General features: G+C 48.1%; 2 protein-coding genes across 2 annotated transcripts in view; one reads left to right on the forward strand and one right to left on the reverse strand.

The window, feature by feature from the left end:
- The window catches only part of LOC142592804 (uncharacterized), a 144761-nt gene extending 135547 nt beyond the window's left edge, over positions 1 to 9214 (reverse strand). Inside the window, exon 1 of the mRNA XM_075704482.1 lies at positions 8739 to 9214. Within this exon, the coding sequence (XP_075560597.1) occupies positions 8739 to 8878 (140 nt within the window). The 5' untranslated portion in view covers positions 8879 to 9214. The remainder of the gene's footprint in view (positions 1 to 8738) is intronic.
- The window catches only part of LOC142558408 (major facilitator superfamily domain-containing protein 4A-like), a 397460-nt gene that overhangs the window by 217601 nt on the left and 155663 nt on the right, over positions 1 to 24196 (forward strand). The window lies entirely within an intron of this gene.

Consider the following 24196-nt stretch of genomic DNA (forward strand, 5'->3'; position numbering starts at 1 on the left):
GGGGGGGGGGGCTCCGTGAAAGGTTCTTTTTCAATAATAACGCCTAGGAATCGGTGAGATATTGCGTAAGGAATTGTTTGGTGGTCAATAGAAATGGGGCACCAAGTCATGGGCTTGTGGGCGAAAGCGACTAAGGCGCACTTCTCGGTCGAAATGTTGAGGGCTCGAGCACGCAGATACGGCGTTGTCAGGGTCACTGCTTTTTGGAGCCACGCACGCACCCAGGAACGTGTAACTGCCGAGGCCCAGATGCATATATGTCGTCACCAATATGCGGAAAGGTTGACTGTACGTGGTATAACCTCGACGACTCCAAGGATTGCAAGATTGAACAAAGTAGGGCTGAGAACTTCGCCCTGCGGGATGCCACAGCAAGTGTAAGGGTCAGCGGTTCGGCCCTCCGCACTTTACACAGCGAAGGACCTTTTGAATGCCTAGCTCCGAATCTACCGAAACATTCGTCCGCCAATTCCGTTATTTTTGAGGTCATCTAGGATGGCTTCATGTGTTACATCATCAAGAGAGAGAGAGAGAAATGATGCATGGAAAGGCAAGGAGGTTAACCAGAGGTAGTTCCGGTTGGCTATCCTGCGCGTGGGTAAGGGTGTAAGGGGGATAAAAAGCGAAAGATCGTGGAAAGGAGAGAGAGAAAGAGAGACGAGCACAAGCAAACCGCGTACACTATGGAGCGGTAAGAGGCGGTGTTCTTAAGGTCTATCATGGAGCCCCGTAGAACATAGGAACCTTAGTAACGCTAGTATAAGGCCTTTAGCGCGGATGTGCTTTGGCGGCACTGACCTAAAGTTTTTAATTTTGATAGTGGACTATTGTCCACTATCTGTCCACTATCTGTCCACTATCTTTCCCGCTATATAGTTCCCAGAGAGAAGTGATGTGAAGAGTGCTGGACATTGTCATAGGAGAGCAACTAGCTATGACGACGGCTAGCGCCTTGCACATGTCATGACAGAGACTACGAGGCGACCAATGTATCGCCAGCGCATTTCGCGGACGCCACCCGGGTGACATTATATTCGAAGAGAAGCTTGCTTTGCAGGAGCCTGTTTGACGACACAACATCGTCTCGCTCTTTGCTTGTTTGGCGAACACGAAGACCACTGAATCAGTATGCAGTCACGAAAAAAAAATGATTGATTGATTGATTGATTGATTCATAGATTGATTGATTGATTGATCGATCGATCGATTGGCAAACTCATTCATTCACTCAATACCACGTCCTGGAGCCAAGCAGTATACTACAGGCGACGCTGTAGTACGTAGATGGCTCTGGGTCACTTTTGGCCACATAGTGTTCTTCAATTTGAATGTAAAATCTATTTACCGCGGCAGCTTAATGGATATGGCGTTGCGCTGCTAGGCTCGGCGGATTTCCGTTTCGTCAATGACGCAGTCACGTGACAGCTGCGCCGCCTTTGCCCGACGCTTGTGTGCCTAGATTCCCGTGTGCTTTAAGGAGCCTCAGGTGGTCCTGAGTGCCCTACTACGCCGTGGCTCACAATCTCGTCGTCGTTTTGGCAAGCAAAACCCCAAAATTTAATAGTACTTTAATTCGCGCATAAACATAAAATCACGCACAATATTGCATTCAGCACCCGTTGGTGTGTGATTTCCGGGACAGGGAATCGAATCCTTGACCTCGTGGCATCTAACACTGAACCAAGCAAGCATTTTTTCAATGTGTGCGAGAGTCTTTTAAGGTGGGGTAATAGTGGAGTAAAACTTTGATGTTTTTTGTACTCCGTAACCTGCAAATGCTTTTTTTTCTATTGGATAGGTCATTATAACGCATTTCACGCAGCTGAATTGTGTTCTTTTTTTTCTTTTTTTCTTCTGCAGCCAGCCCCGCGTCTCGTAAGCGCAGGCGCTGACGAGGGTGCTTAATAACGCCTAAATAATAGTGGGCAGATAATGTTGATAGGTCGCTCTTTAGAGCCATGAGAACAAACAGGCCAAGGTCGCGCCCAAAAGAGGGCACGGACAGATGAACTAAGCGGGCATGGGCGAAAGTCAGGGCTATCGAAGTATCTCTGCTCTGTTTCCTTTCCTTTCGTTCTTTCTTTTTCATACGTTTCAAGGAGTGGCCGAGATGACCTCAGGCACCATCGCGTAGCCGTTCTACACGGCTAGGATAAAAGGAGCAGTTTGAAAAGCTTTTTAATAAAGTTTCTTCTTCTTCTTCTTCATGAAAAACCGCAAGTAGAAACATTGAAAACTGTCTAAGACCACTCATGCAAATTTCCGCCCACGAGTAACGTAAACGCACAAAATGCGTGTACAGGCAGTTTCACAGGTAAGTCCGCAAAGCACGCGCTGACGTGCAGAGCTTTGCAGATGAGTGGGCCAACACAAACACACGCAAGTATACGTGATCATAGGTGACTACATATTCGCGAACTTAAACGTGCGTGACATATTTCTAACCCGCATTGTCCATGCTGAACTCAAAAGTCCGTCACGCTCATCCGGAAGATGACAGTTCAGGACACGTAACGGCTTCTTTCATCCATGCAAACACATACGAGACGTAATGTAATTAAGCTGCTCACGAATATTCATCGTGATCGAGACCGACTTGGATTGTGAGCCTGTTCTCTCCGTATCCAAAGTCCGTCACACTCATCCGGAAGATGAAAAGCGCGGTCACTGCAACCGGGCACTGCAAGAGACGTCAGAATAACCCGCACTCCACAAACACCTACACACTTACTGCGAAATACTCCAGCACTACCGCCTTTCGAGAAGAGCGATACCGCCACCTCGCATCCATCTCCCACCGGAGCTGAAGCCACGGCTTGGAGGCAACTCCAGACCAACACCCATCCTCACCTGACGCTATTCGATCCGATGTACCCCGCCCTTTATCAACCCCTTTGTCCTTTCCGCACAGAGTGAGCTACCTTATACCGCACCACATGGGCCTGCCAGAAAATTTCGAGTAGACCCCCCCCCCCCCCCCCCCCCAGGCGTAACCTAATGCACGAGCAGAGACCAGCTCGGCATTTGTGTGTTTGTGTCTGTCATGTGTGTGTTTTTTCTCACTGTTGTATACAAATAACGTGTTACTGATGGCTCTGTCGCTGTCTGCCAGGCACTGCCGTTCAAGCCCACTGCGGCTTTGGCAGGCCCGATTCTTCCACTGTATGATTATCAAGTCATCAATAAAGTATTATTATTATTATTATTATTATTATTATTATTATTATTATTATTATTATTATTATTATTTGAGGGTCAGCGAAAGCTGATGGCCAGAGCCGTAAGTGCTGCCACCGTCGCTGGGGCCTTGGACTGAAGGCTCCACCCATAACGGGGATCCACCCCTCTCCGTGCCCCATCAAAATCTCTCTCTCTCTCTCTCTCTCTCTCTCTCTCTCTCTCTCTCTCTCTCTCTCTCTCTCTCTCTCTCTCTCTCTCCCTCTCTCTCTCTCTCTCTCTCTCTCTATATATATATATATATATATATATATATATATATATATATATATATATATATATATATTATACCGCTTTCATCTCATGCGCTGCTTGCGTAACGCGTCTTACATACCTGCGCTACAGAGAAAGTGAGCGGCTTCTTTGACAGTAGTCGGTGAGCTCACGTCGCATTGACGTTTTGTTGGCACCGTATACCGCTGGTCGTTTTCAACATTACCTTCATTTTGGGCAGTGTTCTGACCTTCTTGGTAATATATTTCTTGGAATAGCGCACTCATTAGAATTAACAAGACTGATGTTGCTGTTCCAACGCGAAGACAACCTCGTCTTTCCTCCTCGGCTACACCCACCTACTTTCAGATGAGCTGACGGCGGACCGATCGGTCGCTCGTGTAAACAGAGGCGTGAAATTAAATACACGTGCAATGTTGCGTGTTCGTTTTCAATAGTGTACGTGACATCGAGGTCAAACGCAATTATACCCCGAAATTTGCAAGTCATTCCGGGAACCCAGCAGCACCACGTGGCCAGTTTCCAGTTATGTAATCACACGGTAAGGCGGATAGATATAATTTGTACCGTACCGTATTCGACATTCGCGGTCATGCTGCACTTTAGGTGTACTTTTTCCCAACGCGTGAAACTCTTAATAAGTTCGAAAACCTTAGATGGTTCGTGAGTAGAAAAATTGACCTTCCGGCGTTATTGCACCAAAATTCAATGGCACCAAAACGGGGGGTCGAACCCACGACCTTTGATGTTAATTAAGGCAAAGATAATTAAGGCACTCGAACACATGACCTTTGGTGGGAGAAAACAATATGAAGTAACAACGCATTCGAATGAGAATCTCAAGTAACGCAATTAATGTCTCGCGAGCGGGCAGGATTTAACCTTCGTCTTCTTCAGCGTATGCTAAAGCGACAGTCAACTTTCCCTACAGTAGATATGCAGAGGTTAGCAGTGTATATGCATGTGCGCAGAAACCCGCTGGCTCCGTGCGCTTCGAAAAAATGTCCATTGCTCGGCAATTAAGAAAGACAAGGCGTACACCAAATAACGGTGCAAGAATGTGCGAAGCCAAGAGCGCGAATATTGTTAGACAAATCTATGCGTCACCCATCATTCATATTGTAAGCGTTCCGTATAAGACTCGAAACGTGGCCTCTGAGATTATAACGGCGCACCTGCGCGCTCGTGCCATCTCGGAAGCCACGCCCAAACTGAAAGGCGCGTCGAAACAACGTCTCACAGCGGCGCTCGCACGCAATCTCCCGTCCGAGGTTCGCGCGGAGAACTATTGCCACATTCGACTGTCCGTTCCTGAAACGCTTCCTGCAAAGCTTCGAAGGTCGTTTAAGAACCTAACCAAGCTTGGCGTTAAAGAATCGGCACTATGTAATGCTACCCAGGTCATTTGTCTCCCTAATACAGCTTTATTTTCATTCTACGCGACCATCGGAGCGCTTAAAAAGAAGCGATCTGAAGAAAGCACAGTCGAATGTGCCAGCAGCCGCGCACGCGCCGTGTGTAGAGCTTATCTCCCTGTAATCACGAGGGGCGCGAAATGGCAAATTGGCGCGATGTTCTTGCGGAAGCCTCCGTGGTGTATTATCGCATCGACCACGCAGCGAGTCGCGCTACATAGAACGCCGCAAACGAAACGAAACAATCGAGAGAAAGTTCCGTCTGTCGGAATGGCGTCATTATATATATATATATATATATATATATATATATATATACACGCACACACACACACACCTCGCACGGCCAGGCGCGGCCGTTAATACGGCCCTCGATGCGACACGCGCGCCCCGGATCGATGCATTACACGCACCGGTCGCGTACAAATTTCCCGCGCACGTTCGATCCGTTCTGGCGCAAGGTTATCGCAAGAAGGCAACACGGCGCGTTATATGCGCGTCCTCTAATCGCGGCTTGATATCGGATGCCGGCACGTGCGCGAAATTCGAGCCGCACCGTAACGGGAAGGCCGCACAGAGAGAACGGGAAGAGTGCGTAATGATGATGGTCATCCGGGGGGGCTGATTGAGGCTCGAGCCGTGACGCGCACGCGTCTCGTCGGTGTGCAGTGCAGGCGAGTCATCGGAAGGGATTGCGAGGGCCGATAATGAGGAGGAGGCCTCTTTATCGCATAATACGTACCTGATATAACCGAAAGGGGCCATAAGTGCGTGAAACTGCGGTGTCGCGTTTTTTTTTTTTTTTTGATATACGGAGCTCACGTTTTCGGAAAGAGCACACGGAGAAAGAGGGAGGGGAGAGAGTGAGAGAGAGAAACGTATAGGCACGCAACCGCAGGCGATCGTGCGTGCTGCTACGTACCGGCTCGAAACGGTATGCTACAGCTGCTGCTGCGGCCAGGGCACGTTCGACGCGTTCGCGACGCAGCGCGCAATCGCGGTGAACTATACCGGCGTTTCCGAGAGGTTGTACGGACGCCCACGTGATCACCAGGTCAGGCCGGAATAGTATATAGTAGGCCGACGCTGCGGGCGGTCGACGAACCGAAAATAACGTCACCCACACCACCAAGACGTGGGCTGGGATATCGGTTGAAAGAAAGACGAGACGAAGTCAAATTGGCTGGGCGTGGGAAGAAACGCATTTATAGTGCTGCTGTTGTCGGTGACAAGCTAAGAGTAAAAGGTTACACGTGCACACTGTCCAACTCAAACGCAATTGGCATAGGTGAACCAGCCAATTAGGGTCGCCAATTTCCCTGACGTCGAGCAGCTCTTCTTTTTTTCTCCTTATATATCTGTACCTCTTTGTGTCACTGGTTTTATGGTGGTAGCTGAATGCCTTGGCAAGTTTTATTGGCAATTCTAGTGTCAGTGCACAAAGAGAGATACTATTTTAGCTTGAGACAACGACCTTCTATTTTTTAAAAATGTAACTTGACATTTACATTAGCAAAGTCATTAAACTGCGATGGGCCTCCAGTTGGCTCGGCGCACTTTCAAAGCTGCAGGGATGGGGCACTGCGTTTTTGTGGGCGTAGCTCGTAATCAATCTTGGGCGTAACTGTAATCTCCTTCACAATGCACAATCCCATTCCTAAATTTTCTTTTAAGCCTTCCTCCCTTTTCCCTCCAAACCGCCGCTTACCGTCCCGTGACTACTGGCGGGGACGTTTCAAGTGTTCGCGTATAAACACGAGACAGGTACAATCCCCGTGGCTAACCTCATCCTGTATGAACTGGACAATAAACTACTGCCGCATCGCTCCTGTCACAAGCGTGTACTAGGCAGAAATAAAATGTGGCGCTTACCCCGTTCTTATAACACACCGTGCTTCATTCACGCCGCCACTACCGAAAAATATACTTCAGAGTTGCTTACATCATTGAATCGCTGGGCTGTTAAGTCTCTTGAAGGCATTCACTTCGCGGTAGCGTAACACGAGTCCAACTTTCTAATACGGCGAGCGCAGCATTTCATTCTTTCCGATTACTGGCGCGAGTCCACCCAGGTCAATGCTATTCATGCCTCGCTGTGGGTGCCGTAGGCATGCGAGTGCCAAGGGAGGTCACGAGTCAATGGTTGGGTAGTCCTTGTACTCTGACCCGAGTAGCGTTCATCTGAGAAAAAAAATCTTTGGCAGCGAGACGGTGGATCGGGCGATACGGTACATACGCGGGCCTATCTTTGGAACTGGTCCCGATAGGGGCCACAGGGGTCGACACCCCTTCCTCTCACGGCTCGTGGCTGACAACGAACGCGTTCACGTGGGGATAAGAAAAAGTTTGTCTTCCTCAAACCTCGAAAATCAACTATGGGCCATCCAGCAAGACCGTGAGGCTGCGAGGAGACAGGATCTCCGGACCTCCTCGGGGGCGGCCTAGGCCCAGGTCATGAATTTGCCGGATTGTCAATAAAGTTGTTACCACCACCACCACCACCACCTTTATCACGAGAATTTGGAGTTTTGCGCACGCGAACAAACAAACAAACAAACAAACAAACAAACAAACAAATGTCTACGTTAAACAGAAACAAAACGAAACAAACAAAAAGGTATCGAGTATGAATTTCACGCCACCCTATAATATCATTTGGTACGCTGGAGGAAGTTCTCATTTGTGGGAAATTCAGCAAACTATAATGGGCAATTAATAAACGACTTACTAAACGTTCTTTCTTTCTTCTCAAATATATTTGTCTTTTTTTCTTTCCACGAATGTGCTCATGCCAAGAAATAATGGTGAACTGCTTGACCCTACCTTCCTTCATATGGAGTGCATGCTGATCGGACTTCCTGAAGTAAAGGTGCGAAAGATGCCTGGAAGCATGCCGATCGCGTGTCGGTCTAGGGATACTAAATATTTCGAAAAAAAAGAAAGAATGCCGCTACACAGAAATATATTTTTCCAGCTGCTTTCAGTCGTAAAACAAAATGTGAGTTGTGAAGGCCAGCTATGCCTTGTATGGCAGATTTGCTAACGAGGTAAAGGAAACTGTTTATACAAACGCGAAGGATTCGGTGAAGTGAACAATCGAAGTGTAAAATGTCATTCCCAGTTGCCCATTGGGGCGATAAGGTTTTCTTTCAAGATATTATCAAGATCACGGCTGTATTCTCCGGATGTCTGCGTTATTTAAACAGGCGCCTTCGGGCGGGCCGGCTTTGCATCATCACAGTATCGCTCCACCAGCCACGTACGAATACGTATAATAAGGCATAACCTTTAGTTAGGACGTTACTTTCTCTTTTAACGTTGAAGGATCAGTGATGATTGCTTCCAACGTTGATGTATTGCGACTTCCTTGGCAAAATCAGCCCGATCTGCCGCTTCCCATAGACAAGACAACGGGCCCGAAACCAACGAGAGCACTTTCTCATTGCCGGGCGAAAGAAGTCAAACTGGAGAGCCTACGGAAGTCCTTCTTATCCTTCGGTCTAGCTTTGCCACACTGTCATCTTAAGAGGGAGCTTTTATCTGTCTCACTTTCAGTGCGAATTAATGAGAGCGTCACTGCCGAAGACGTCCTAGCGCAAGAATGGAATCGTGTAGAATGGAATCAAATTATGCTTCGGGCTAAAAAATGAAAATGTAGACAATCAGTGGCGAAAGATCTAGATGCCCGATATCCGACACGACTGCGTGTAAAGCAGTAGAACCAATACATCACACAGCGAGTGGCCATCTGAGTCTACCTTCAAATAATAATAATAATAATAATAATAATAATAATAATAATAATAATAATAATAATGTAAAAGAAAACCTACGAAGCCTACGCGTACTCACGTTTCCAGGCCCTGCTGCAGCGCCCAGTCCATAAGATTTCGATCCACCCGAGGGACGGGCACGCTCGCCGTGGTCGAACGCTGCGCCGCCGACAATCCAGCGCACGAAGCGAACACCAGGAGCACCGACGGGACCAACATCGTCGTCGTCGCGGTGTAACCGCACTAGCGCGCGTATACTTACTGCTCCCCGGGAGCCACCGGACGCGCAAGGCGAGCTCGGAGTTGACTCCCCGCGAAAGGGAGTAAAGCGGTGTCCGAAGTAGCGAGGTGTCTCGCGACGGGAGTGCGGCGACGTCTCTCGTCACGCGGCAACACGCGCGCACACACACACACACCTCCGGCGACTCGCGTTGCCGGCGAGCGGTGAGATTGGAACGGAAAGGCGGCTGGCGACGGAGCGGGGTGCGAACCGGTCGACGCACGGCGCTCCACTGAGACGGCGGCCGCGCTACGCCGGGAGGCTTATAACGCGCCAGGACCTTGACCGGCTCTCCCCGCTTCGGCAGACGATGCCTCGCCGCAGCTTGCTGCTCTTCGCCGACGTCGGAGGAGGCGGCGCCGTCGCGGTGAGATTCCTTCTTCCCCTTCCACGCGTTCTCCCGCCGGACGTCGGTGCGCGGTGGCGAAGACCACTGTAAAGGGGCGGGTGATTGAGACGTGATCTGTCCGCGAGGGTATGTCTCCTCCTTCGTGGAGATCGCGGCTGTCAGCGGCTTCTGCGGGGCGGTCCAGCAGGGCTCTCGTAGCTGTCCCGCCGTCCTGAAGCTCTGAGAGTCAGGGATGACAGCCCAACTACGTGTCCGGAGCTTTTGAATACTGGCGATGCGTAGCATGAACTAAGGTGTGGTCCGTCATCACCTCTGATAACGCCTTCCGTGGTCTTACAACTTTTACCAAAGGTGCTCGTAGCAAAGAACTGCACCATAGTTATAATTAGGAGCTGCGAAGCTCCCGTACGCAATCTTTGCTGTGTAGTAGTGATGGTATAGTTAGCTGGTTTGCCGTTTGGTTTCCTTTCAGTTGTCCTCAGCGGTTATTTCTAACGTGTTGTCCTCAAACGCAGGTTCTGATCGCTTGGCTACCAAGTTTTCAAGGCATCTATGCCTTGATAATACAGGGGCGATAATGAACTGCGCGGGCAAGGCGCCTGGTTAGGAGGAATGGGCTGTCCACTGAATTATGCTGCAAGAACGGAAAAAAAAGAGGCACTGTACGTAATATCACTCCTGTCACAACTGCTTCGATGGGTGAATTGTTCAACTAGAGAAATCATTTTGATCAGACACTCTTCAGAAATTTAGGCGCTAACGCGCTCTGCCAGTGAGCAGAAGGTCACAGGTTCGACTCGTACCAGCGGAGGACGTATTGCGATGATGCCGGAACGCAGAAACGCTCTTTTAGCTAGATCAAGTTAACATTAAAGAGCCTCAAGTGGCAAACTTCAATCAGAACCACCCACAACGGCATTTTCATGAGTTGCATTATGGCTGTATACGTAGGTCTCCCCCCCCCCCCCCCCCGCGCGTTTTTCGTGATATTTTTAGCCATCCTAACCATTCTCGGGCTAGCGAATACGGGGTGTTTTATTTGAGTCGTTAACATAATTTTTAAGAACCTTCCCGTGACATGCAGCACAACTCCACTTCTAGTGCTAGGTTACTCTCAGAGGCAGACAGTATTCGCGCACAATTGAGAGTCCATGTTTGAGCAATTAACATCTTCTTGCTAATCAACTTTTAAACGAATTACTTTACACCACATATTGAAAGTTACGAATTGTAGCCGGTGACATTAGTCATATCCACTTGGAACGAAGTCTAAGAATGACACCAGTTTCGAGATAAGTGTTCCCAAAGTTTGTGATGAAATGCACTGGCGTCCCAGTAAGTTTAGAGCTCCGGTGCATATAAGAGGCGTTTTGCTAAAAAAATAGGTAAGTGGAACAACAGCGCATATTTGCGGCAAGTTTCACTGCACTCATCTCAAAAGTCGTGCTGGTTTCAAAATTCGTTTCAAGTAAATGTACCTTGTGAAATCGATGGCTTTAAATCGTTTGTTGCAATATGTGCGTTAAAATGTTTAGTAGAAAAGTTCATTAGTAAAATTTTGTTAATTAGACAATTGTGCGTGCTGATTTCCCATATAGCTAGGTAAAGTACAACTCTTCGAGTATTCCAGCTCAATATGTAGATTTGTGCTGAGTGCCACAGGTCAGTTTTCAAAATTCTGTTAACGTTAAAATGAAACACGTGTACGTTCTTTATTTCTTCACATGACCGCTAACTAACCACTAACTTCATCAACCACTAACTTCATCAAACACTAACTGCGTCAACAACTCAGGATATGCGGATGCCAAAGAATGGTTACGGCTTTTCCCCTTAGAAAGAAAAAACAACAACAAAGAAAAGATGCTCATGTCCAGGAACATTGTGAAGTACATCAACTTGTAAATAAATGCACGCAGCGGGCTGCTCAAGTAACCTACGTTTGTCCCTAGTGGAATGTTTGTTCTTACGCATTTGGGAAATTATACTGTTTAATGAAAGGGGCGCCGTGTAAACGGTAAGCGACTGACATCTTTACAGAGGCACTTACATATATGCCATATGCCACTTACAAATCTTACACGCTGACTTACATATCTTACACTGCGGCCTAACGATCTTTCAAGAAGGGTAGCATGAAGAAGTCGTATCGAAATAAAGGTTTCCGACGACTTCTCCGTCGTAATACTCCTTCCTTGCCTTCACTTTTGAGCTCATCAGCAGCCTGCGCGAAAAGAGCCATTCAGCGCCACATTGTTAGCAAAACTGAAACATTCAGAGATGCAAAGTCTATTATCGCTCGTCCAAGACAAAGTAAACCGTTGTTTAAAGTTTATTAACAATTTATGAAAGAAGCACTTGTGTAGAGTCTGCATACGAGTCGTTTAGAACCGTACTACGATGAGTTTAGAAAAAAATTACGACGCGCAGGCCATCTTGATGATTTCGAGGGAGCAGAAAGAACTCATTATCCTATGCAACGGCCGCTACGAAAACTGCTAGGTACATAGCGCTGGCAGGAATTATGCGCGTCATTTACTGACTTTATAATTGGTCCAAAATTATGGACCGTTCGGCCTTCTTAACGTGAGCTTGTAAAGTAACAATGTCCGTCCAGGGACCTTGCTTTAGCTCAGAATGTGCGGGAGGCAGCCATCACGGATAAGTTTCACCAGCTCATTACACGGATCCCGGTACAGCGCTGAACTCACCCTGATGCATAAGCACTGTAGAATTCGTTAAAACGTCTGTCGATTCTTTCATCACTTCGCGGTATCCGAAACTGGATCAACCATTTGCTTTTGGCGAACTGAATAACGAACTCGTGTCACGTCGTCGGAAAACTATCACTGTAGCTGAACCTGATAGGGAGACCTTTGCTGGTTTGAAAAACGTGAGACCTTCGGGTACCAATGTTTTGTTGAAAGTACTTAATTAACCGCATATACAAGAATGTATTGCTTCTTGCAAATTTCGCTAATTAATTTCTGAATAGCCGGGACCTTGGTTATTGTGTACTGTAGAAAGTGCAGAAAAAGAAAGGTTGTATAAATGCCTTGTTAAACCTGACTTGTGTCCGCTTTCTTTAAGATTCCTTTCGTTCTGTGAGCCTTTCTAGTTGCCTGTGTGACGTAAAGAAGATATTCGACGCGACAATGTCATGGAAACCAGAACGCAGTCAAGCACTTTCTGAAACCATGGTGGGCTTGTGCTAATTATGGATGCTATTTCGAATACTCTGACTTGGTAGAGCAGGTGCGAAGCTGTGGTGGGATCACAATTATTCCGTTTCTCGACACTAAGCGGGCATTTGACACAAAAAGCCACTCTCGTGCCATTTGTATAGCTTGTTTCAATTAGGTATTGTCGCCCGAACATTGAAACGGATCACGGAGTTTGTAATTCATTGATACATCTGACGAAAAAAAGAAAGAATGAATGAATGGAATGCGGAGTCGTACTAAGTGACTCCCAAATGGCAGTAAAGAATTAGGCCAAAGGTCGAATTTCGAAGGAAGTCCTGTCCATTCTGGCCAAAGCGGGCAGATCCAAAACCGCGAGCTCGAGGATCATATGGTTCCCCGCGCACGTCACCACGGAAGGCGATGCGCTCCCGAACCTAAACGAGACGGCGCACCGGACGGCGCGAGACATGGCCCGCCGCGCCGAACAGGGCAACGCCTCTCGCGAGATAGCGAACGCTTCTCGAGCAGAACGGGAGAGGCACACCAGATACAACGACATAACCAGTGCATATTAGAACGCCAGCAGGATATACTCATGCCGCCGAGTCCTAAATTGAACAGGAGGCAGGCCGTCGCCTGGAGACATATCTTCCCGATAAGCGTATCTTCCCAGATAAGCATCAGGACGACACGTGCAAATTGTGCCAGGAAGGACCAGCAACACTCAAACACATGCTGTGGGAGTGCAATGTGGTTATAGGAGGGATGGCAGTTACTCCGGAGACCCTGTCGTCGAAGTGGGCCGCCGCTCTGCGCAGCTCAGACCTCGGAATCCAGACGTGGGCAGTCCAGCAAGCCCGTGAGGCAGCGTTGCGGCAGGGCCTTGACGTTCCCCCGTGGGAGACCTGAGCCCGAGTCGCGTTAAACCTTGCCGGACGTAGAAGAAAGTTGTAGCCATTCATCCATGAATGAATGAATGAATAAATGTGTGGTGTTTAGTGGCGCAAGGGCCAGGTATGGTCAAAGAGCGCCATGGCAAGTTCGAAGACCTAGTTAGTCAAGAAGACCAACTTAGCCAGGGTGTTCCGAAAGGAAGTGTAGACAGTCTATTTATTTTCAACTATGTAACCCATGAGTTGCCACATATCTTCCGCACTTTGCATCGTTCTCTTTAATGCAGACGACTTGTGCATGTAGGCATCTGGCTCAAGTGCTCATGTCATGCCGTGCATCTTAAGAACACTGCCCGGTACGAATCTGTCACATTACGTAACACCTTTGTCTTATCCCGAGATACGTGAGAAAGCTGCGTATCGAACTAGATTGCCGCTCGATACGGCTATGGTTGCAGCTCATGCGGCAGCACAAGTTTCTAGACGTATCTCTTGACAAATCATGGCCTTCGTCTGCAAAAGCACTAGAATAGAAAATTAACCGTTTCTGATCAACAACTATTGTTCACTGTGCAGATATGGGATGGGGCAGCAGGCCCTCCCATATAATACGCATTCAGTGTGCAATTATTGCACAAACGACAGCGTATTCTTCTCCTGCGTCTCGAGGCTTATCGCGTAGTTCAGGAAGCGCCCCCAGACATCTGGTCGTAGCGCGGGTTACTGCCAGAGTCACGGTAATTGTGACGTCTCGTCAACCACCTTTTCAGACTGCACGTCTTGTGGCCACAGGTCGTCACTACTTTTCTTCGGAAACTCTCTACCTGCTAGTCATCCAAGCTGCTGCAAGCTGCTCAGAATCTAAACGCGGCACACTCGCATTAGGTTATAACGCAGCGCAAAAACCTTCAGATCTAGCGTATTCACCTTGCTGCGATATCGTGCATGCCAGCATCACTCTAATCGGTCGTCGTCATCATCATTCGTCCCGTCTTTCTTACCCTTTCCCCTCTTACCTCTGTGTGGAGCAGCAGGTTAGAGCAGGTCTGGCGGATCTCTCTTCCTTTAGTTCAATAAAACAAGTATATATCTCTCTTGAACTGCTTAAGTTTCGAATGCTGTGTTATTACTAAAATTTTTGGATATGGTCACTTCCATTCCTGGACAAGGTCGTGAAATTGTGATGTGCCTGCGGTTGCAGCAAAACGTTCAATTTTGTCAGAAGTCTACACTACGTACCGGGACTGTATCTGCATAGAGAAATACGGTTCTTGTCAGAATACAAATTTTACGTGCGCGTTCATTATGCCAACACACCAATAACGAAGAACATCTAAGCAGTGTCACTCTACGTGTACAACGGCAGAACTGTATAATGGGAGTTCGGGAATATTGTGCTTGTATTTGTGGCGCACACAAGGGACGTGTTTTGAGAGTGCCCAGGAACGCAATTTTGTTTTTGCATGGAAATTTTACATCTGATGTCACCGTATACATATTTTTTCTCTCGTTCGTCGTTTTGGGCGTATCTGTTAATCAGAGAAGAGAAAGTAGGCGGCGCAACCCAGTGGCGTCGCCATTTCTTTAAGCACAGCTAAGCAAAGCTAATAAAGTATGACTTTTTTTTCTGGTCTTGCAGGACGCTTACAGTAGTGTTTTCAACTGGGACACGTCCTTTAGTGGAAGGGCCTATCCACAGTATTGCACGATACGGTTGACGTCGTTGCGTAGAGTTTGCGCTGGTTCGCTTTTTAAGTTTTATTATATGATTTCTTTTGTGTGTGCTGTGCTGGACAGTGGACGACGTAACTGCGTCACTATCGCCCTGCTGTTTTTCTTGCAGTAGCGGGGACTATTGGGCATTCTTTGACTTGATTTGATCGGTGCATGACTTTCCCCCATCCTTTCCGTTTCCTTTTGTCCTTTCTTTATTTTCATATCTGTCATCCCCATCTGAGGTAAGAATCCTTGTGCTAGCAGTAAAGGTTGTTCCCTTCACTCTCTAATAATGTCTAAAGAGAGAGACAAAAGAGATGAGAAAGGCAGGGAGGTTAACCGGAAGATAGATATCCAGTTTTCTAGGTAAGGGGAGACAGAAAGATCTTCAAAGAAAGAGCGCACACACATGAAACGAGTGGAAGAAGGGAAAGAAAAAAAGACTAAAGAAACACACACGCACACACAAAGACACAGTCGTGACACTCCCGCGTTCGTCTTGCGCTATCATCTATGAGAAAATGATCATAAACAGCAGGCTTGACCGCAAGCCCATCCGCGTGCATTGGCACGGCCAGCGAGTCACGTTTTGTGGTCACACCGCCAGATGGCGACTGTCGTCAGGTTAGCTTATATTTACGACGAGCGATAATTGCGGCAAACACCATCTGCCTGCCTGCCAGCAAAGTAGTACAGCTGCGGCACGTTTTCCCCACTGTGTGCGCGTGGGGCTGTGTAATTGCTGCCGGTTATGGAGATACAAGGCGGACCAGGACTGACTATTAGAAACTCCGCTACTTGTATATACCCCTACGCCGCTAGCCTACGCGACGAGTGATTGTGGTCGCCGTAAAGGTAAAGGTAAAGGTAAAGGTAAAGGCAGTAGCTTTGGTGACACGCATTTAGCCAATTACGTTTGCTCAAGGACACGAAAAAAAAATGTTTTGATAGCGTGTTATCAAACCTCCTAACCTAGGCAGCACTGCAAGAAACTCGCAAAGTTGATATTCCTTCACACGAAACGCTAGAAATTATCCACTATCATGAATGTATGTCGTTTCTTAAATCTCAGTTTTAACTTTCTTGTTTTTGTATGGGACGTGTCTCGGCAAGCTCTTTCAATCATACTCATTTTTTTTGGTTGTTTCTGGTTTTTGTCCGCGCGCGCTCTTAATGTGCATTTATAAGCAGTTTTAGTGGCCCTGATAGAGGCGTAAGACATCATGACTTGACGGGAATAAAATAGGCATAAACACTTGAACCCGAACATAGTCAACTGGTAGGTCTGTGCGGTATATCAGGTAATGCGATACACGCAAACTCGCCTATAACAAACTTGACGATGTGTTGCGCTACCCCCGTATGCTCAGACGACTCTCTACTCGAAGCACTCTCTCCACTCTATCGAGCCGAGCACAGCGCCGTCTCGCGACTGAGGACGAAGCCACTTTACGTTTACGGAAAGCGCGGTGGGCGGCCACTTTACCGCCGAAGGATTTTTATTTTGTCTCGGTCAGTTCCAGATTGCCGTAGCCAGAATGGAGCGACAACTACTCGTCATCACCCTACACGAGCGCACCAAGCTTTTGTAGAGAGAGAGTTACAATAAAGCTTCAATGACATGCTCGAGACCGAGCCTTTAAGCCTTTAAACTTCCTGAAATCACAAGAGGCAGCAACGCCTGAACCATTCGCCCGTGCTTCCAGTGGTGAATGGCGTTGCAGTCTTTTCGCTATATACCCGTCATCTCACCTGGGCAGCAAAGTTCCGGGGTTATCGCGCCGATCACTTTGAGATTGGCTCTCGGTATCGCGGCTTAAAGGCCTTGCTTATGGCAGCACACGAACGGCGCTGCGACTTGCCATGTCACCGGCTTGGATTGGCTTGGCTTCATGCACCGCGTTATACTGCGCCAACTTTAGGCACACAGTCGCGAGTGCGCCGAATCCAGTGTCGCCTTGTTCCGCTGTCCCTTTTTGTCTGTCTGAGATGAAAATAAATGAATACTTGAATTCACATTCCATTTACTGTTCTTTGTGCTCGTGACTATGCCTGGGCATTCTACAGCGTTGCTGGTTGCGAGCACAATGCCCATTGTCGATCAAGCTTCTGACAGCCGGACGCCCAATACCCCTCATAAATCTTCCCAAGCTTTTCCATCTTCCAACATCGAGGCACATATAGGCAGAGAGACGGAAAAGGGTTCAAACTAGCCGTGCTGATCGCGAAGGTTGACTCGATGTCAGGCTGATGTGCAGTTTGAATACTTCTTGCTCTGTCTACTTGTACCAGCTTCGACTTTGGAAGATGGAAAGCTTTTGACGATGTATGGAATTTAGCGTTGTCGTAAGTCACGAAATGTCGCGTTGCCCAGGTCTATATACAGCGCCTCGGCTGCACGTTAGAGCCTGCAAGCGCTGCCGCGCCGGACAAATGTGAGAAAAAATTTGAGAAATGACCCTGTGCGGACTTTTTTTGGCGTTCCTCTTAGGTGTTACTGTTCTCCACTCCTTACTACGAAACAGAAAGTAATCTCGAGTAGAAAAAGTAACACACTCCCCCCCCCCCCCCCCCCCCCCCCCCAGCATCGTTCAAATTGCGATTGTGCATGACATGGCAGGATCGATAACAGGGAACTCTTGTTTAAGACGTGCTCACACAGTCTATGAACAACTATCAAGTTTGCAACAACGTATTTGCCATTTGTTGCAGAAACTGAGACGAAACAGGAGGGAGGGTAACACCTCAACAATATTTTATTTAAAGTATGAATCAAACGTACTCAATTCTAGCTACAGAACAAAACGAATACAGCAAAGTAGTTTCCCGTCATCTGTTCTCACGCTGCGCGGGAGCTTGAGCTCTGTGTAACTCTTCTTTCCCACGTAACTTTACCCCGAGGAGAATTTCGGGGAGAGAGAGAGAGAGAAAACTTTTATTGTCAAGTTTGAGTGGAGCTTTCTTTCCCAGCGGTGTGGGCTAGGCGTGGCGTCCGCTTTGCCGCGACGCTATCAGCCCATTCCGCCAACAGTTTCTGGTCTTGCGGGTTGGAAGTTCTCGTCTTTTTCTCCAACTCGTCATGTGAGGGAGCTCGCCGAAAGAGTTCTCTCGGGGGAGGGTTCTTTTGGCGTCCCCACAAGATGTGATCTTGGTCCGCCAGGGGACAGCTATACTAGTCCAAAAAGGCTAGCTGCAATTTCGGGGAAATTTATCTGCGGTTTCCACGCCCCAACCCAAGATATAGGACACTAAGGGCTCAGTTCATGTTGAGGCTTCAGGCACGTTTTTTGCCGGGCAGACTGATCGAAAAGGAAAGCGTTTGTGCAGGGTCTCCTCACCGTCTTCGGCATGTGAAGGCCGCGTGGGTGTGGCCGCTTCAACTGACAACGCCGTCCGCTCTGCGAAGCATCCCTATTAATATTCTGTATAGCGAAACCTTTCGTCCGTGTGGGCGGCGTACTCACCGGACGGTCTCGTGCACCGCATGTTCTATACGCAAGTGCGTCTTGACCAGCGCGTCATGGGCGCTGTCCGTGGGACGATGGGGCGCTGCATGGGGCGGGTAGGGGTGGGCTTGCACGCGGCTTCCGTTCGTTGTGCACAGAGGTATGCGCGAATGGTTTCTTTTTTTGTATTTGGCTCGTTTTCAACGTTCGGGGGTGCCGGCGCGCGATGCCTCGGTAGTGGCGTTGGACGTCGCCACCGTTGCGGCCGGCGAGGGTCCTGGCGCGGGCAGTCATCGACGCCTACCGGGCGTCGCGTGGTGTCCGGCGCCGGGACTTCGCAACGCGTCCACAGCGCGTGCCTCTATAGCCTGTTTTGGGCAGTCCGGTCTCGTCGGTGCGGCCTAGGCGTTGGTGGCGGCGTCGGCGGCTTCCTTCCTGGAGGCGCCGAGACGTAAACAGGAACCGGAGAAAGCGAGCGTAATTAGCGAGCTCACCGTGCGAGCGGCACGCGGTAACCGAGGGCGAAGGTTCTCCTTTTAATGAAACGAGACGCGACAGCGCGAGTTATGCAGAAGCAAAGGACGCCGACGTGACTAAAATTATCTGTGCTGGCGGAAAGGCACTGACGTTGTTAATCGTAAGACATTGCTTAAGCGCACGCACAAGACATGTGTAAACAGGATCTCACGTAGCTACGGCGCCGATATGAACTGCATGACACGACTAAGCATTTCATGGACAAAGGCTATGCGGGGTCACCAGCGCTGTGGAAACCATGCAAGCTGTCAGATTTTTGTGCGGGGAATGCAAATATATCTTAGTTTAAGGCTACCATGAGTAATACTTGAAGACGCGTGATACTCCGCCATTTATTGCGCCATCGTGTCCGGGAAATATTCTCGCTCGGAGTTCTTGCCCTCTCCGAGAAAATCCCATTAGCCCACGATTATGTTAAGTGAAGAAAGCGTTTCGAACATGAGCCCGCGTTATCGCTGAGTAAATCCATGATAATGATTCAGTTCGAAAATTGCGCGCTCAGTCATAGTCTAACGGTAACATTTCAGCCTATAGGGCAGGTGACAATGGTCAAAGGACACAGCGTCGTGCTGTTATCAGTTCCGCTGGCGTAGAAGTGAAGTACGTACTCAGACTTCAAAACTCGAATCCCCAACGTCTTGCCGTGTGTTTACCCCTTCCCACTTGAAATCGTCTTAAGGGCATACGTAAGAAGTGGCAATTAGCGAAATGTGCTCCCTGTAATGCATCGAACTTCTGCTTGCTACACATCCATATCTTTGACACTCCGCTTATCTTTAGCTGTTCTCTCTGGAGAGCGGAATGTAGCAGCTAGAGCCTCGTCGCGAGAGTACTTGCCTATGTGTTTCATTTCTAATAATTAATATGAGCACATTGTTTATGGCGGAGAGGGCATAAACCAGCTTAGAGAGCTTGCCTGAAGCTACCAGTTTTCTGTTGAAGGCATAGCGCACGATGCTTATCGGCCTGCTGTCGGCAGAAAAGTGCGTCATTCCAACCTTACAATGCACAAGCATAAAATCTGACAGGGGCGTTCTCTATTAGATTCAGAGTCAGGGATGATACACCAACGTTTTGCCGATTATATTTCTCTTCGCATTTTCTGTGTGATCAAAATGACACTCCTCTTGCATTATTGCCAGGATCGGCTGGCTGTATGCGGTGTAAGATAAAACAGAAATCATGTGGACCAATAGATAGCCTTGCACTAATACGGACCATATTCTCTCAATAGACAATCAAATCTGTGCCCCGCCACTACTTCGACAACGTCGTTTCGGTTTTATGGAACGTCTTTTGCATTGTCATGTTCGATTCATTTTCCTCATCTTACTAGTTCGTTCATCTACTCAATTACTTATTTATTTGCTTTCGCTCCTTCTTCCTGACCTGCCCTGAAGCGGGCACCGTCTCACTTATTTTCTATCATCTTGAGTGTCACTTCCCTGCTGACTCGAAGATGCATTTGAGTTGTAAATTTTAAACGTCCCCTACCATGAGCGTCAAATTTCATGCGATCCATCTCGCTCAACCACGCATTCCTTGAGCAGCCATGACAATGAAAGAGCCCTCCTTCACCACACAAAGATTCTGAGCCCTATATTAATCGCTTTCTGTAGATGCTTGTAAGAAAACGGCAAAGGTATTTCGAGCTTGGCGCAGTTGAAGTGGCGTCAAAATATCCAACAACGATTTATCCACCTGCTTTCTGAGCAGTGTACTGTGTAATACACTACAGTGCAGCGCAATCCACGACAATACAATGCAATGAAATATAATTTTTGTTGTTGCGTTCGTGTACGTTCAGATCAATTTGCTGGTTAGGTTCAGCACCAATGGCTTCTTCGCCGACCTGGCTGCTTGTGGGCTCTTAACATCAATAAATCTAAACAAGACATAGGCTTCTTACTACGGCGCGTTACGGAAGACGAAAGCTTACAAGGAACGAAGTCCGCCATGGCTGCACCCTACTGAAGGTATAGCTTTTACATAAAGACAAATATTTGAATTTGTCAACAGTGAACAAGGCAAGCTTCAGATTGGATCCGACGTTTCGAGTGAAGCCCTCGTCTTCCTTCTTTCTAAAACTGGTACAGCGCAACGTAGAAAGGAAGAAACAAGCCTAGACGGCCAGATAAAGGAGCCGTCGTCTGGCAGGCTCGGCTTGTTTCTTCCGTTCTATGTTGTGCTGCACCGGTTTTAGAGTGCAATACCAACTCGCCCAATCCTCAACCCTAGCGTCTTCCTTCAGCTACGTCCGACGAAGACGTGCCCTTCTGACGGAACGTTGACCCTTCCGTGCTCGGCCCTTGTCGATTAACGACAGTGGTTGAATTCATGGATACGTGACAGTCCTCCACAGCGTAGCGACATTCTGCTACAGTGAACCACACTCGGCGACGCATAAGTTGAACCAAGCAGAGCAGGCGAAAGCCAAGCCGCCACGATCGAAGCGTAGTCGGCGTTAATCGCGCGCGGGTGCGGTGCGCGCCTCTAACGGCGGACGTGCCTTTGGAAGGAAACGCCCGTTTCATACGTCCGCGGTTGTTTAGAGGCTATGGGCCGTGCGCTTGTTTTGTGCAGGCCACACTGCACCTGCAAACGCGAGTTCGCGTTTCTCACAGCGATGACGATGTGGGGGGCAGTTAACGGGGTCCGCCACGCCCTTATAGAGACCGCAGATAAAAGACGCCTCCGCTTCTGCCAGTCAGTGGGAGCGCATCGCGAAGAGCAGTTGTAGTGGCTGCAGTTAGACCGAGTAACGTGAAAGTTTGAATGAGGTGGTGGTTTTATTTACCTCTTACTTGAGCTTTATGCACGTGACGAGAGTTTTGCAATGAGAAACGACAAGCGCGCGCGGTTACTTCCGACTACACAATGACGGCGAAGTAAATAGAGCAACGTACGCTCACGCGACTGGCGAGGAGTACGCGGAGAACGAGTGCACTTGCTAACCCGACACGATACATGCTGCAAATAAAGCACACCGATTCAACGCAATGCTGACATCTATACGACGTTAAACTTGCTTGAGCTATCATTTGCGAATGACACGCGCATGGCGCCTATTGTCTTTCGCATTTGTCTCTCTGCGCCTCGAGAACGAAGGCAATGTGTAACGCTTGTCGAGAGTAGAGTGTTGATGAGAGGTGCGTGGGGGGCATACGTAAGTAAGACATATGTAAATAGACCTAAGCCTTCTGTATACAAATTGTGTCACAATGTTGGTGCTGTCAAAATTCTTTTATTCGTAACAAACCGTTACGACGAAGACATGAAGAGAAATGAATGACGTCGAAACAATAGTGATGACGACACAATGATTAATTGTGGCATGCGGACGACTGTATGACGGTTATTGAAAGACAACAGAGTGACGATGGAATGATGACGACAGAATAATGATGATGACGTGACAACGTAAAGCGTGATCACAACGAAATGACACCGCAGTAACGACGGCCAGAGTGAAGACGCGGAACGATGACGAAGATATGAATCGAAGGAATCATCACAACCAGAATGTAGGCGATCAGAAGGTCCACGACGGCGTCCCTGTGTCGGCGACCCCATCCGCGCCTTACGTACAGTCAACCACAAAAGTTTTCGGGCCACGTGATCTCGGAAAACGTTCAATTTCCGAGCAGCTTCTGGCAGTATCCAGTAAAACCGAACATCACAATGATGTTCACTTATACTAGTAGAGGCTGAAAATGCGAATTCTAGGGTGCGTTCTGAGGCTGCGCAGATATTCAGCTTTTGCTCGAATATCGTGTTCCTTAAAATTTTGTGGTTGATACTGTACATCGCCTGCGGCCCCGGGCCACCTCGGTGTGCACTGCATCCGGTGCCGGTAAGCACCACGTGCGATACCTTGGAATTGTACAACGCATTCACGTACATATCCACAAATATGTCCGCCGAGACACTGAGAGACCCAGCAAACAGCCACGCCAAACTCGTAAGAATAGGCAAAGAAACATTCGCTTTAACATGGAATCGCGGCTCATATCTGCATGCACATGTTAGTTACTGGCTTCAAGCATTACGAGACAGGAAAATTCACTCTTTCTTCATTGGTGATGGAACGCGACATTGTCTTAAGTTACTTGAAACACCCTGTATATTGTTTGCATAATGCCTCACTGCTCACCGTACTCTGCATCTAAGTTATATCTGACGAAGTTGTATACGCTCTAATGATTTGCTTTGTTGCGTTACATGCATTGCCGTAGACTTGTTCTTTCATCTCTACCTGCTAGCACTGCGTAATCACTTTTCTGCTTTTTTTGTTGTCTTCCGGGATTCGAACCGTAGCCCGTCAGCGCAGCGGCGTGATGCCTCTAACCCTTATGGCACAAACCTACGTGTAATTATCTCGCCCCAACACAATCTAGTTCTTTCAGGTTGTGTTGATTATGATGATGATTTCCATACTACGGACACAAATCTACAATGGAGGAGTGGCGAACGAGCGGGTGGTGGATATCGTGACTACCCGCCGTGGTTGCTCAGTGGCTATGGTGTTGGGCTGCTGAGCACGAGGTCGCGGGATCGAATCCCGGCCACGGCGGCCGCATTTCGATGGGGGCTAAATGCGAAAGCACCCTTGTACTTAGATTTAGGTGCACCTTAAAGAATGGGGTGGTCGAAATCTACGACCCCTAAACTACGGCGTGCCTCATAATCGGAAAGTGGTTTTGGCACGTAAAACCCCATAATTTTTTTTATATGATGCCTTGATGTCTCTTGGGGCTACTGAGCACCTCCACCAGAATGCCGCGGGGCTGAATTAGTGCAGCCTGGGTGTATATACAAGTGTGTAAAAGCTGCAGCAACACTGCATGCACAAGATGATGATGATGATGATGATGATGAAATAGAAGACGAAGAAGAGGCCTCAGATAATAAACAAACCCATTGTGACGGGGCCAGGAACCGGGAGTTAACATGATTGCTAAATGAAATAAGTTAGTTTATTATTCTAGTGTACATATTCTCTGCGGTGATTTCAATTACCCTGATATAATCAGGGATACCTTATGCGCTACTTCTGGCCAATCCAAAGAATTCCTCGATCTTGTACTTATGTATAATCTTATACAGACAGTCAATATGCCAACTAGGATCT

The sequence above is a fragment of the Dermacentor variabilis genome, chromosome 9 (genome assembly GCF_050947875.1).
Source record: "Dermacentor variabilis isolate Ectoservices chromosome 9, ASM5094787v1, whole genome shotgun sequence".
Taxonomy (NCBI): Eukaryota; Metazoa; Arthropoda; class Arachnida; order Ixodida; family Ixodidae; genus Dermacentor; species Dermacentor variabilis.